At 44.4% G+C, this 13,157-nt stretch overlaps 1 protein-coding gene across 4 annotated transcripts in view; it reads right to left on the minus strand.

Annotated features, from left to right (window-relative positions):
* Positions 1-13,157, minus strand: part of atp2b1a (ATPase plasma membrane Ca2+ transporting 1a) — a 38,694-nt gene that overhangs the window by 3,881 nt on the left and 21,656 nt on the right. For 2 of the 4 annotated variants that reach the window (XM_076722817.1, XM_076722818.1), the window contains exons 6-21: positions 12,905-13,066; positions 12,201-12,239; positions 9,889-10,044; positions 9,563-9,777; positions 9,031-9,273; positions 8,698-8,939; positions 7,971-8,208; positions 6,617-6,796; positions 6,444-6,531; positions 6,244-6,350; positions 5,943-6,134; positions 4,944-5,157; positions 4,629-4,840; positions 4,348-4,455; positions 2,717-2,905; positions 2,000-2,089 (exon numbers count right to left, since the gene is read on the minus strand). In XM_076722817.1, coding sequence (XP_076578932.1) covers positions 2,000-2,089; positions 2,717-2,905; positions 4,348-4,455; positions 4,629-4,840; positions 4,944-5,157; positions 5,943-6,134; positions 6,244-6,350; positions 6,444-6,531; positions 6,617-6,796; positions 7,971-8,208; positions 8,698-8,939; positions 9,031-9,273; positions 9,563-9,777; positions 9,889-10,044; positions 12,201-12,239; positions 12,905-13,066 — 2,675 coding nt within the window. Of the gene's footprint in view, positions 1-1,910; positions 2,090-2,716; positions 2,906-4,347; positions 4,456-4,628; positions 4,841-4,943; positions 5,158-5,942; positions 6,135-6,243; positions 6,351-6,443; positions 6,532-6,616; positions 6,797-7,970; positions 8,209-8,697; positions 8,940-9,030; positions 9,274-9,562; positions 9,778-9,888; positions 10,045-12,200; positions 12,240-12,904; positions 13,067-13,157 lie in introns of all 4 variants that reach the window. The other 2 variants (XM_076722820.1, XM_076722819.1) reach the window with 2 other exon arrangements.

A 13,157-nucleotide genomic window follows, 5' to 3' on the forward strand; every position in this document is an offset into this window, starting at 1 on the left:
ATTCTTAAAACTCATGTGGTGACTTCAAAAAATCAGCCAATGTCTCGGGAAGGGCACAAACCAGTGTCAAACCCAATGTCATGTATGTTTTTTTTTTGTTTTTTTTTTTGTGAGTACAGTAGTAGTATTATACATAACACTTGGTAGGCCTTTGTCTGATTAATCAAAATGCAAAAAGGAAACCAAGAGACAGGAGGAATGCTGTTCTTTGGACAAGAACACATCCAAGAAGGACAGAGGCTGGACACAAGAGTTTACTACTGTTGGACATGCTTAGGAAAGAGTGAGGAGAGAAAGACAAGACAGGAAGAAAGAGGCAGAGGACGAGAGACAGAAAGAGAGAGACAGAGGAGGAGAGACAGAGAGGGGTGGTCAGTTATAGATTATGTTTGTGAAGTAAAAACAAAAAAGCTGCGGCAGCCAAGCATGTCTACAAGCTGGTTTAACATGTCAAAAACAGCACAAAGAGAAAAACTCACAAACGAGACCAGAGACTTTGAACCCATGCAGAGCGCGGCGCTACCTTGTGTTCAATGGTAGTAAACCTTTGAGTATAGCCCATGACACATTTCACAGAATCTAAAGGAGAATATGTGGGGAGTCAGTGGTATTCATTCGTTTCAGGCAACACTTTGCCAGGTGGACACTTTCTGCTAACACACAAGTATCACATAGAAAAGAAACAAACAAAAGCCTCTCCTCCAGAGCACCTGAAAGGAGAAAGAGTGTTTAGAAGGGAATCACCTGCAGGCCCCTGAACGTCACGTCCAAAGGATTTAAAGGAGTCCCACCTGAGACAGAGATCTGAACCACTGCTGTAACATTGCATAAGTGTTCAATATGCCAGGGAAAAACTCTGCATCTGCTGTTGATGTGTCTGGGAAAGTACCACATTTTTACATTCAAGAGCATTTATTCAATTAAGTGCTTTTCTTTTGACATCTGTTAGACATTTAAAATCCACTGCTGGTCAGACGGTCTTTGCCTGGGGAGGATCTGAGGGAGAAAAAGAGTCGCCGTCAGGAGCCACCACCAGTGTCTTGTAAGGGCTCGGTAAAGAGAGAGGCCTTTGGAAATAACGTCATCCAACGCTCCGCTCTCGATGTCGCGACCCCCCCCGCCGAATGGGCCGCCGGCGTGACGGAAAGGCTGCCAGACGTTTTGAAACAACGCACAGCCTCGCATCCAAACACACCAACAACCTGTGTCATTATCAGCTGCAGCTGCTGATCCACCTCTCCCTTGCCACCCACTCTCTTTACACACTCAGAAAACAGCCACAGCTGGAGGAGAAAAGGTCATTAGTTCACCACCGACTGACAAGACAGCCACTGACACTGGATAGATTTTTCCTCACAGGGAGGTCCACGTCATGGTTTGTCTCTACTGTTTTAGACCGTGATCATGGGCGTATACTCAAAACATTTACCCGTCTAGGGACTAGAGAGCTGCGACACAGACCCATGGGTGCTACAGGGGCACAGAGCAGACTGAGGCAGCTGCAGACAAACCTGGTGAATGTCAATCCAGAATGCAATTTTGGTCAAATAGTAAATACACATCATCCCTCCCCCCCCCGAAGATACGAGTAAAACCTTTCCATTTGTGAGACCAAAGCAGAAGCAGAACAGAAAACATGATGACACAGAGAAAACACCTTGACACTAGAAGCGACCTGGTTACAGGGTACATATATATACAGCAGTGTTATCGAAGCAATATGGAAGATGTGGGTTTTTTTGGTGTCTTTTTTTTTTTTTTTTTGAAGAAAACGGGTGGGGGGACATTAGGAGGAAGCATGAGAGAGTAAAAGTGTCAACGTTAGGTGAGAAGAAGAGTGGAGGAGGAAGATGTTAGAAGAACAGAAGAAATAAAAGTCTCATGCACTAGAGGAGAACACGCACTCACACCCCACAGTGGCAGAAGCGGTGTTGGCGGCAGTGGCAGTAGTGGTAGTAGTAGAAAAGGCTACATGTGTAGGGCTAGAAACATTGGTTACATCGTGCTGTTGTTGGCTGGAGTTGGAGGCCTGCCGCCTTAGAGCCCCCTGAAAGGAAGTTCCACTCTGGAACGCACTCACTACATCCATCTGCAAAGAATCAGACAGCGTGACAGGAGAAAGCCCAGAGGAAATAAAACACAACACAGCCAGAGGAGAGAGAAAAGAGAGAAAAATAAAGAAAAGGCACCAGTAACCATAGGAAAAATGTCACTTGGAAATTGGATTTAGGCATTATAGTTAAAAAGAGAGAGGAAAAGGAGGATAGCTGGGTTTAAAGGCACTGATCGCAGGGAGCTCCGCCTCCAAAATCTGACCTCACTTTCACTCTTTTCTCTGCAGAATCCTTCAATACTTCCAGCTAATAGCCATGCCGGTTTTCTTTGACATTCAGCTGTTCTAGCGTGCTCTCCGTCCAATCCAATTCGCTTGCTTCTCATCAGTACCTTCAAACTGGTCGTGTTTTAGCAGATCGGTTCAGAACCGAGTCAGAAATAGGCATAGGAACCCGCTTTAGCTCAGAAGCAGAACAGAAAAATTAGAGGGAAGGCTTTTGTTTTTAGGGCACAAGCCATTCTTTGAGAATGCCGAGAGACAGAACAAAACATAGATTTTTAAGCTGGAGGAGCAATAGAGAGTTAAAGGGTTTATGGCTTTTGATTCCCTTGGTGTCGGTGCGGTGTACGGTGCAACACGGGAAGGTCTGTGGATCGTTACCTGAGTCTGGATGCGATTGAGGCCTCGGAACCAGAGGATCTGGCCTCGGCGGAGCTCCCGTTCAGCGTGGTCAATCTCATCCATGTCCTCCAGCTCCTCCAGCTCCTCGTCTGGGATCTCCTCTTTCTGGGTGCCATGGCCCGCTGTTTTCAAGAATTTTAAGCGGCTGGTGGGTATCGAGGAGATTACCTGGAAGACACAAGGATTTACATGAGCAGCACTGATTTATGAGACCGCTCAGCGAGGTGAAGTGACATTTCACGATGGCAGGACGAGCCGCACTTCTGGGTCCATCGCAGATGTTAAGCAGCCAGCGACCTTGAACGTTAGCCGCCCTGACAAAGGTGAGACGCTCAGTTCGATGTCACCTGGTTCACTCAGACTGAGTACTTCATCAAGGTAACTTCTACCTAAGTGCTCCATGACGATCTGATGATAAGAGCTGAGTCAGGCCCTCTTGGGAATTAGTCATCAGCTTTTAACCTGTTCTTGTGTCTCAAAGCGTTCCTCTTTCTCTTCTTCAATGCAACAGGACAAATTAAAACTGAAGAGATTACTTAATGAATCAATTAGCCGATCAACAAAGATTAATCTGCGACTCTAACATTATCGACTAATGATTTCAATCATTTTTCAAGCAAAAATGTCAAAGCATTCTCTGATTTAAGATTCTCAAATGCTGCTTTTTTGTGTCAGACGTGATACAGGAACAACTGCACAGAAGTAGATTTAAGTACATAACAAGGAAAAATAAGTACGAATAAATGTGGCTGTGCTGAACTTGTTCACTGCACACTGTGGACCTATGGAAAGGAACATTTCTGCATCCATTTAAAAGCAGAGGGCAGCAGCAGCTCAGCACTCACCGACGCCGTCTCTGCTTCTAAGGCCAGCACCTTGGTTAATGGAAAGACCTTTTCTCTGGACAATCTCTGGTTTGGAACCGATAATCTTGGTCCTCCTACAACACAGCCGCCTTCTCAGCTCTACAACTGTCAGCTGTTTGAACTTAGAAGCACTCAGCGCAGCCCTGTTTCTTTGTGTCTTGTCAGAAAACGTTGGCGACGTCGCTCTTTTTGAATTGACGAGAGTGGATAATGACATATTATGTGCGCTGCTCTGTCGGATGAGTGTGGGCAGTGAGAGCAAACTGGAACTACATCAAACATCCATTATGACTCTCTGCCTTTGTCAGCAGCAGTGGCGTGGAACCCTCAATCTCTCACAAACAGACAATTAATTTGAAGTATAATATGGCAAACAAACTGGAATAATAAGCTCCACAGTAGTCAATTCTAACACTGGATGATTCCACAAAATTGTTCAAAATTAAAATAACAACACTGATAAATAAAATCTGTTTATTAGTTTTGAAAGCAGAGATTGCATCAGCGTAAAAGGTCTTCTAAAGCTATGTGCTATGCATATTTTGGTTCAAAACTGACTGAAGATTAATTTTAAGTGTGGGAGTTTACCCTTCTCTTCACAGCAAGTGAACATACCGTACTGTTCCACCTCTTCGCCACCGTTTGACATCCACTAAGCCAACCCCAACACAGGGTGGCAGTGTTCTACCATATTCTGTGTCTGGCCAACTGAAGGTGAAGCTCAGCTGTATAGTCACATCATACCTGTCCCCATAGTAGAGAGCCGAAGCCTAAGAAAGTGCACCATAGCCACTGGTCGATGGTCAGTCCAACGCAGCTGAACGGCTTCCCTCCGAACTGCACAATGATGATCTAGAGGAGCATAAAGTGGGGTGGAATTAATTAGAGTGCAAACTTTTAACATTTGTAGGTCTTGTGGGACCAGTGATCTTTTTTTTTTTTTTTTTTTTTTTTTTTGCATGAGTCACCAAGCACAGTAACAAAAACCCAACAAGATAGCCACAGAAGTCTCCAGTCTACTTTACCTGGATAATGAAGGTACCAAAGACAATACTACAGAAGATAAGGTTGTTGAAGATGCCTTCAAAGACATTCCTTTCACCGTGGATCTTTCGGGCATTGATCTCGTTGAAAAGCTGCATCATTACAAAAGTATTGAAGACAATGGTGTAGTGTTCAGAGGGTGGGGCGTGGAGGGGTGTATTCCTGCCGCTGTCGATGTCAAACAGTTTCTCTCCTACAGTCAGAGACAATTTGTTTAAATAAATTATGGTTTTATCCAGGATACACGCAAAAATCCACTGGCTCTGTAAATAACTACACCCAGAACGGCTTCTTACCGGCAAAGAGCAGAGTAAAGATGATGACTAGCTGATAAACGCCCTGGCCCAGGATGTTCTTCATCATGGTGCGGGAGATGAGAGGCTTGTTGCGGCCATATGGCTTCCTTAGCAGCAGGGCTTCTGTGGGGGGCTCTGTGGCCAGGGCGAGTGAAGCAAAGGTGTCCATGATGAGGTTGACCCATAACATCTGCACTGCTTTCAGCGGGGAGTCCTGGAGGTAGAGAGAGGGGCACCAAATTAGGCTGAGAAAAAACTAACCCAGCCACAGGATTCGCATCACTGTCACACACACTGTAACGTCTCAAGCATCCAGGAAATTCTTATTAGAGATGGTTCAAGTGACATGAAGCAAACTGCATATGGAAAACAAATTAGTTTTTTCCGTCGAGTGCATGTTTATAAGCTGCGGCAGTACGAGTGTGTTTCGTCTAAGATAGGTGGGGGAAAAAATTACATTTGGTTTGTATCAAAAAAATGAGGAGCTGTGGTTCTGGGACAGGCTTTTTATGGAGATCAAGACAATTGGGTCTGAGAAATACACTGAATATTTAAGACAGATCTGTGATATTTTGGCAGAGATACAAAAGACACTTAATTCACTGCCTCAGGCTGCAGAAAACAGCTCGAGTGGACTCCAAAAGATCAAAATTAAAAAACCATTAAGGTGCTTATAATTTCTGATGCATGAGGAAATTCAATGAATGGGCCTCTTTAAAATCAGAACATAGCAAATGAGCCAGTTTGAAGGTGATCAGCACATGATTCTTCATATTAGATGCTCTGTTTCCCCTTTGACTCCCCTTTTATTGCTCTACAAAGATCCAGAGAACTGAGACTTTGCAGATTTGAGCTTTAGTTATTTCAGTCTGTTGCTGCCAGCTGTACCAACTCCAGTCCTGTGAATCGAAGTGTGAACTAGCGAACGAAACTCTTCACAGTTTAACCACCTTCACACCAGAGACCAATGCCTTTTTTAATAAGATTGCTGGTGCTAACCTGTGTGATGCAGGCTCCAGTGAACGCTACGATGACAGCCACCACATTGACAGTGAGCTGAAACTGGAGGAACTTGGAGATGCTGTCATACACGTTGCGCCCCCACATGACGGCTTTGACGATGCTGGAAAAATTGTCGTCGGTCAAGATGATGTCGGACGCCTCCTTGGCTACGTCTGTGCCGGCAATGCCCTGAAGACGAAAACGATGGTCAAGAATCTGTCTGCATCTGATCACGACACATCTTTCTTTGACTATACGTCTGTTTTAACTAAAGACAGTAAACTTGGAGAAAACTCACCATAGCAAAGCCGACATCTGCTTTCTTCAGGGCAGGACCATCATTGGTACCATCTCCTGTCACTGCTACTACTTGTCTCTGTTCTATCACTGTGCTGTCAATAATACCTAAAAAAAAACAAAAAAAACAGGAGTATTCAAAATCAGAACTAGAGTCAGCAAGACATTTTTTTTAAACCAAACCAGAAAAAACAAAAGTACCTTTTACTAAGGTGTGTTTGTCTGTGGGGGAAGAGCGAGCCAGTACTCGTAGTTTGGGCCAGATCTTGTCAATGCGTTCTTGTTCAATCTAGAAACATGAGACAAAACCCTAATAGAATCCAAACAGCACATTTTCAACAGTCTCTGAGGTACGGTATTTTGCTGATGCCCACCTCTCCTTTTTCATTGCGTATCCTTCGGTTGAACTCTTTGCCCTCCAGGCAGATGAAGTCGTCTCCAGGCTGTAGGATGCCGCACTTCGTGGCAATGGCTCGAGCCGTGTTGATGTTGTCCCCAGTCACCATCCGCACCGTGATGCCGGCACGCTGGCATTTCCTGATGGCGTCTGGGACCTGAAGGAAAGCGGAAACGCAATGGAAATGCATGTTATTTTTGCATATCACAGGGAATATTAAAATTCTAATTCTAGTGAAGCTATGGTTTTGTATTTCAACACTGAATCAAATCCTTCCCCGTTTTGTGTAGTAGTCATTAATAAGGACAAACTCTTCAGCTCTATGCAGCATTTATGTGCTTTAGAATTTGTATGGGTTTAAATGCACATAGAGACTGCATGGTGGTGTCTCACTGCTCCCCTCAAGCTGCTTCCAAACCAGTTGTTGCCAGCAAACAAGCGGAGTGTGTGCTACCCGCCCAGCAAAAAATGACAAAGAGCCAAAGTAAACTGAAGAGGAAAGTTGACCATCTAGCAAGCTAATGAACCAGTTCTATTTCAAACATTCATTTAGATGCCTCACTGTGGAACCACTCCCTCAAAAGCCTCAAAGTCGTAACTCCTGCACTGGTTCAGTATTTGATGCTGATGCCAAAGTGGAGCCACTTCTCCTGTTTAAAAATGGTTGATGCAGCATGTCCTGACATTCGATTTTCTTGCTTCACTCAGAAAGCCTTGGTGCCGAACAGTCCAGTGGAGTGAGCTAAACCATTAAGTTTGCCAGTATGCGTCTTGGGACTGCTTCTGAACTGGAACTTTCTGAAACCCAAATCCTGACATTCACACTCATTTCACATGTGACTGATCATCTGTGCGGAGGTCAGAAAGGAGCCAAGGTTTGAACTTCTCTCTCTAGCTCTCTTTTTTCATTCCTGACAGAACTATTTCTGTCAAGTACAAGAGTATGAATGTCTTCCAGGAGACACGGGCTGAAAATCTGGCTTTTCAAGTGTGGCTCTTCGGATCAGGCGTAAAAACACTTTTTTTTTTTTCTTTTTTTTTTTTTGGACAACAGGTTGTACAAACTATTACTCTTTGAGCATCACCTGACCCTTGGACACCGAACGCCAGCACAACACACAGAGCCAATAAAGACAACAGCACAGGCCCAAAATCCAGTAGCACAGAGCTGCTTGACTTTGCAAATCTTCCTCCATGTCTAAGCAGTTTATCTTAAGTGCTGCATGGGTATTGACGCACTTTCAGTGAACACGCAAGCAATTCTGTCTATGAAATTAAGTTCTCTCTTCCTGTTTCAATTAAAACAACTTTGATGTAACCCCGCCACTAACCTCGGGTCTCACAGGGTCTTCAATGCCCACCACGCAGATGCAGGTCAGTCCGCTGAGGATATCATTTTCATTGTCCCAGTCAGGCTCACCCTCAGAGGCAGCGAAATCTCTGTAAGCGAGGCAGATGGTCCTCAGGCCCTCTGAGGCCATGGGCTCGATCACCCTCTTCACCATGTCATCTCTGTCCCGTGGGCGAAACACTTTGGACTCACCGTTTGCCGTCAGGATTTTATAGCACCTGGGAGGTGAAAATATATTAATATTGAATTGTAGAGAGGAGGACTGAAAGAAAAAGGAAGAAAGGCATTAAGAGAGATGTAGCTGAGCAATGTAGATGAAGACGGAGATAATACAGGTAAGGAGTCACGAATGGAGAAAATAATTTCGATGAGATAGTGCTGAGGAGAAGACAAAGCATCTGAATGGTGAGCTGCAGTAGTAAGAAGTCACACTAAGCCCTCTGTGGGTTAAAAAGAAGCCTGCTTGGTTAAGAGGCTTACAGAGTTGTTACCGGCTCATTTTCTCAGCGCCTGTTTTTAAGTCGCAAAGTAAGGGGCTTGGGTGGGATGCACTTGAACTTCTTAGCTGCTTAAGCCATTACACATATCATTTACTGCAACGTCTGCCCAGTTGGAACACGACCTTTTATTGAGTAGAACTGATCAGACATCAGTATAACATTCCAAGAGGAGCGCAGATGAGAAGATCAATCGAAGCGTTTTCTTACTTTTTTAGGAGAATTTCCGAGGCCCCTTTGCTGAACATACGGTAGCTGCCATCAGCCATCTTCAACACAGTGCTCATGGACTTGCGGACTGAGTTGAAGGTGTAGACTTTGTAGAGTTTCTCTTCGGGGATCTCGGTGCGAATGGCCTGGTAGTCGCGCTTCAGGTCATTAGAAAAGCCAAGCAAGGCACATTCGGTCTTGTTGCCCACCTGTCGCGGCAGGCCCCCTTCTTTCTCTGGAGGCTGCAGGAAAAGATGGGAAATGAGTATGTAAGGCAGTATTCATGGTAATATAGAGGGTATTTTAGAGCCACGATGCTTTTCTCTGGCCTACCATGATCTTAGTAGTGTAGGCGCAATTAACTGCGATGCCCAGAATCAGGATGTCTAAAATGGAGGAGGGGATGTTCTCGGGTTCGGGGACCTTCCTGTAGTGTTTTTCAGCGACGAAGGCCTGCACCACAGTCATGCGGTTCATGGTGAGAGTACCAGTCTTGTCAGAGCAGATGGCGGTCGCGTTGCCCATAGTCTCACAGGCATCCAAGTGACGTACCAGGTTGTTGTCTTTCATCATTTTCTGTAGGAAGATAAAATAATTTCCACCTAAATTCAGCATGAGTGAAATTTGATTTTAACTTCTAGGCCAAATAAATGTGTGTAAAGGCTACAAGATTGAAAATAATAACTTCTTGATTGGATAAAGCTCTCTGTTGGCTAACACCTTCAGCAGAGGGGATCATAGCTTGGCTTTAGTGCATCAGTTAGCCAAGTCTCCTTGTCTTAACAGCCTAGCCTGCTAGTTTTAATAGGCTAACGTGTAAGCTGGTCAGCACTGGACTCAGGTCACTTGGCTGGGAGGACTTTACCTTAACGGAGTACGCCAGGGAGATTGTTACAGCAAGCGGCAGGCCTTCAGGAACAGCCACCACCAGAACAGTGACGCCAATGATGAAGAATTTCACAAAGAACTGAATGTAAATGGGTGTGCAGTCCTTGACCCAGGGCAGATTCTGGATCCAGAAGGTGTCTACTACAAACAGCACCACCAGGATAATAACAGTGATGGCTGACATGACCAGTCCTGAGGAGAACAGGAGACAATGAAATGAAGTTAATGAAGGGACAAGAGCCAACAAGCATATAAAATTGTTTAACTATCTACAATTCATTCAAGTGTTTTTGTTCAGCTCACCCGCTTTGCCAATCTGTACGGCTAGTTTGGTCAGCTTGCCCTGGAGGACAGACTTCTCCTTCTTTGGCAGGTTGGCTTTCTTCTTCTCCTCGGCATCAGCTCCCTCGTCACTGTTCAGAGGCTGCATTTCCATTGCAGCACCATCCTGTGCTTTAGCTGCAGCAAAGAAAAAGAAAAAATTGCTAAACGATAAAAACCAAAAATTGCGCACTTCAGTATCGACCATTACATTTTAGCGGTGTCAAGTGACGCACACAGATTTAATGTGCACAATTAGATTTTTATACAAAAGCAACATATTCCAACAAATTCCAGGATTTCTGAAAAGCGCATGTGTCTGAAATGAGGATTTTGGATCAAACCAGTCCAGCAGTTGAACCAAATCAGTAGAAGTCAAAGAACACACAAGAGCTGCTTCCTCAATCAGGCTCCAAATGAAGCCGGGTCAGATTTGCCTATTTACTTACTTTCACAAGACCTGAGATAAAAAAAAAAAAAAAACATTGCTGTGCACCAGTGAATGAACAAACATTATGTGGTCAAAGAGCAAACAAACTGTATTTTGGTACTTTCACCTTTACTAGTTTCACTTCTACATGTCCTGTTACTGTTATGTTAAGAAGAACAAGAGCAGGCTTGGACAGTATTTTATATTTTTCTGATTTTTTAGCAGGTATCAACTCAACTCAAGTTGCTCCAGAACAGCATGACAAAAACAAGACACTGTATTTCAAGTATAAGACAATGGAGCAGATTAAACCAAGGGATTAAACAAAAAGTGGCCTCCAAGAGGAGAAGAGATGTCACATCACTCAAAATGTTAGCATGATTTTTTGCTTCCTTTTTATAAATGGAACCTGGGAAATGTCACTGTAATTATGTTTGCAGCGATCTGACTGCACAGTAATTAGCTGAAAGATTTGGAAGTATAATTACCACACTCCCACCTGGAGATTTAAAGAACAGGTTAACCTGCTGGCAGCACTGGGATCTGTCTGAGGAATCACAGGACAAGCAACTACAGCCGTTGTCGCTAGTTAAATTCCCATAAATCTCTTTCATCTCTCCCTCAACATCCCTCAGGACCACCCTCCCTTGCGTGCAGAACTGACGGGAATCCCAAACCCACATCTAACCAGGTAACCTTGGAGACACAAAGCCTCTAATGGTGAAGGAGGGAGGAGAAGCAGCCGGCTGGCCAGCAGGTGCTGGTCTCCGTCGTGTCATTCACCGTGATAAAATCATTAGCTCTGCCGGGCACCGACTCGACTGCTGCTGCAGGACAACTGACACATCTTCTCAATCTCTCACTGACTGTCATTTTTGCTGATATTACTGCCACTATTTGGGTGTTTTGTGTAATCTCTGCAGCATTGCTTTTCATAAGCATATTAGGCATCCCATGCTCAGTTAGTCAATGCTAAAAGAAAAAGCTATGGACTGTAGCATTGTATTGTTTGTGAATATATGTACCAGGAAGAGGAGGGGCATTAACACTGGGCTACTGCAGCTGCCGTGGACTGTGGCTTGTTCTGCACTTACATGGCCTGTGTAATCTCAGTCTAAAGGATTACTGTTGATTCCTGGCAGGCAGAGGGAATCTGTGCACCAGGGACTAGCGCCAGGGTTGTGGTCACAGACCCAAGCACTACTGATCATAGTGTCCCAGCAGGACTACAAGCCTGGCTAGCTGGCTGAGTTACCACTAAACAGCCTCATTATCATTGCTGTCAGTCTGAAATTGCACCAGTTCAAGTCTTACAGTTTGACTCTGAATAGTTCAGATTGGGACATCAATAGAAATCAAATTGTGGGCGCCTGAGGGAGAGTCGAAGAGAGAAATGGGTGGGAAAGCAGATGTTCTGGCCCCAGAATTGTTGCATGGCTTTAATCTCCTCACCACTAATCGCTATAACTGGATTCAGTAGCACCTGCTGCTCAAAGCGCAATGTGCCAGGGAAGGACGAGAAAAGAGGAGATAGAGACAGAAGGGAGGGCCAGACAGTACAATGGATAGGCAAGAACAGCCAGTACTGAGTATACGCTGACACGGGGTCATGCAAAAATATGCAACTCCTCATTACTTGCCTAAAACCTCTGCAGGCAATTATTAACAATTTGAGGCTTTAACCTTCATCCAGTGTTGTTGAGTGGGGAGGGAGACACTGATAAAGCTAAAGGCTAATACATAAAAGTAGGCGCTAAGCTGCAAGGCAATTATATATGGTTGTGTGTGTGCGTGTGTGCGTGTGTGCGTGTGTGTGTGTGTGTGTGTGTGTGTGTGTGTGCACGCGTGTGGACCAGCAACTTACCTTTCTTACGATTTTCCACAGATCCATCCTGCTTCTTGTCTGTGAAAAAATACAGCATGGAGTCAGTAGTACTCCATGTAGTGGGTAATATGAAGCAACTGTACTATTGTATTATTATTACAATTCTGAGTTAAAAAAGGGCAAATTTAAAGAAGCAGAAGTGCAACACTCAGTCAATTCATTCACCAGTCAACTGAATCATGATAATCAAACAACTGCTTTGGTTATTTGTTAGGTGAGAATGCCAACCATTTGCCGGCTCTAGCTTCTCAAATTAAAGGTTTTCCTTTCCGCTGGGGAGAGTAAACCGAATATCTTTGGGTTCTGAGCTGTCGGTCGGACAAAATAAAGCACTTTTCACTATTTTCTGAGATTTTATAGTCTAAAGAATGAATTGAGACAATATTCTGCAATATTAATCAATAATGATCATCAGTTGCAGTTCAGCCCTGAGCTCCTGAGGAGGCTGATACTTGCATAAGCAGTCAAACCTGTGTTCTTAGCATGTCAACTACACTTTTCTGAGCCTGTTCCACTTCCAAAATATAACAAAAAGTCTGAATGGAAGATGACGGCATCTTTGTGTGAGATGCAAAACTGGTGGCAGAAAAGGGAAATGTCTGTGCAAACATGTCCACCCGCTGTGTGGACGGATCAATACCGACACAAATAAAAAACCGGAGAGAAGCAGTGAGGATACTGACTTTTTCTCTGCTTCTTCTTCTCCTCCTTTTCCTTTTTCTTCTCCTCTTCGTCCTCGTCATCATCCTCGGCACTCCCAAGTAGAGTGAAGATAATTCCAGTTTGAGAGTTGACACCCACAGCAGTTACCACCATTTTCCCTGAGCCTTCCATTACATGGGTGCCTTTGGGCAGAGGAGGAAAATAAAACGTCAGTCAATAAAGGAGGGAGGGAAAGGGCATGTACAGTATCTGTCTAAATCAGGATGTTTCCAA

This window comes from Chaetodon auriga, chromosome 22 (genome assembly GCF_051107435.1).
Source record: "Chaetodon auriga isolate fChaAug3 chromosome 22, fChaAug3.hap1, whole genome shotgun sequence".
In the NCBI taxonomy this organism is placed as follows: domain Eukaryota; kingdom Metazoa; phylum Chordata; class Actinopteri; order Chaetodontiformes; family Chaetodontidae; genus Chaetodon; species Chaetodon auriga.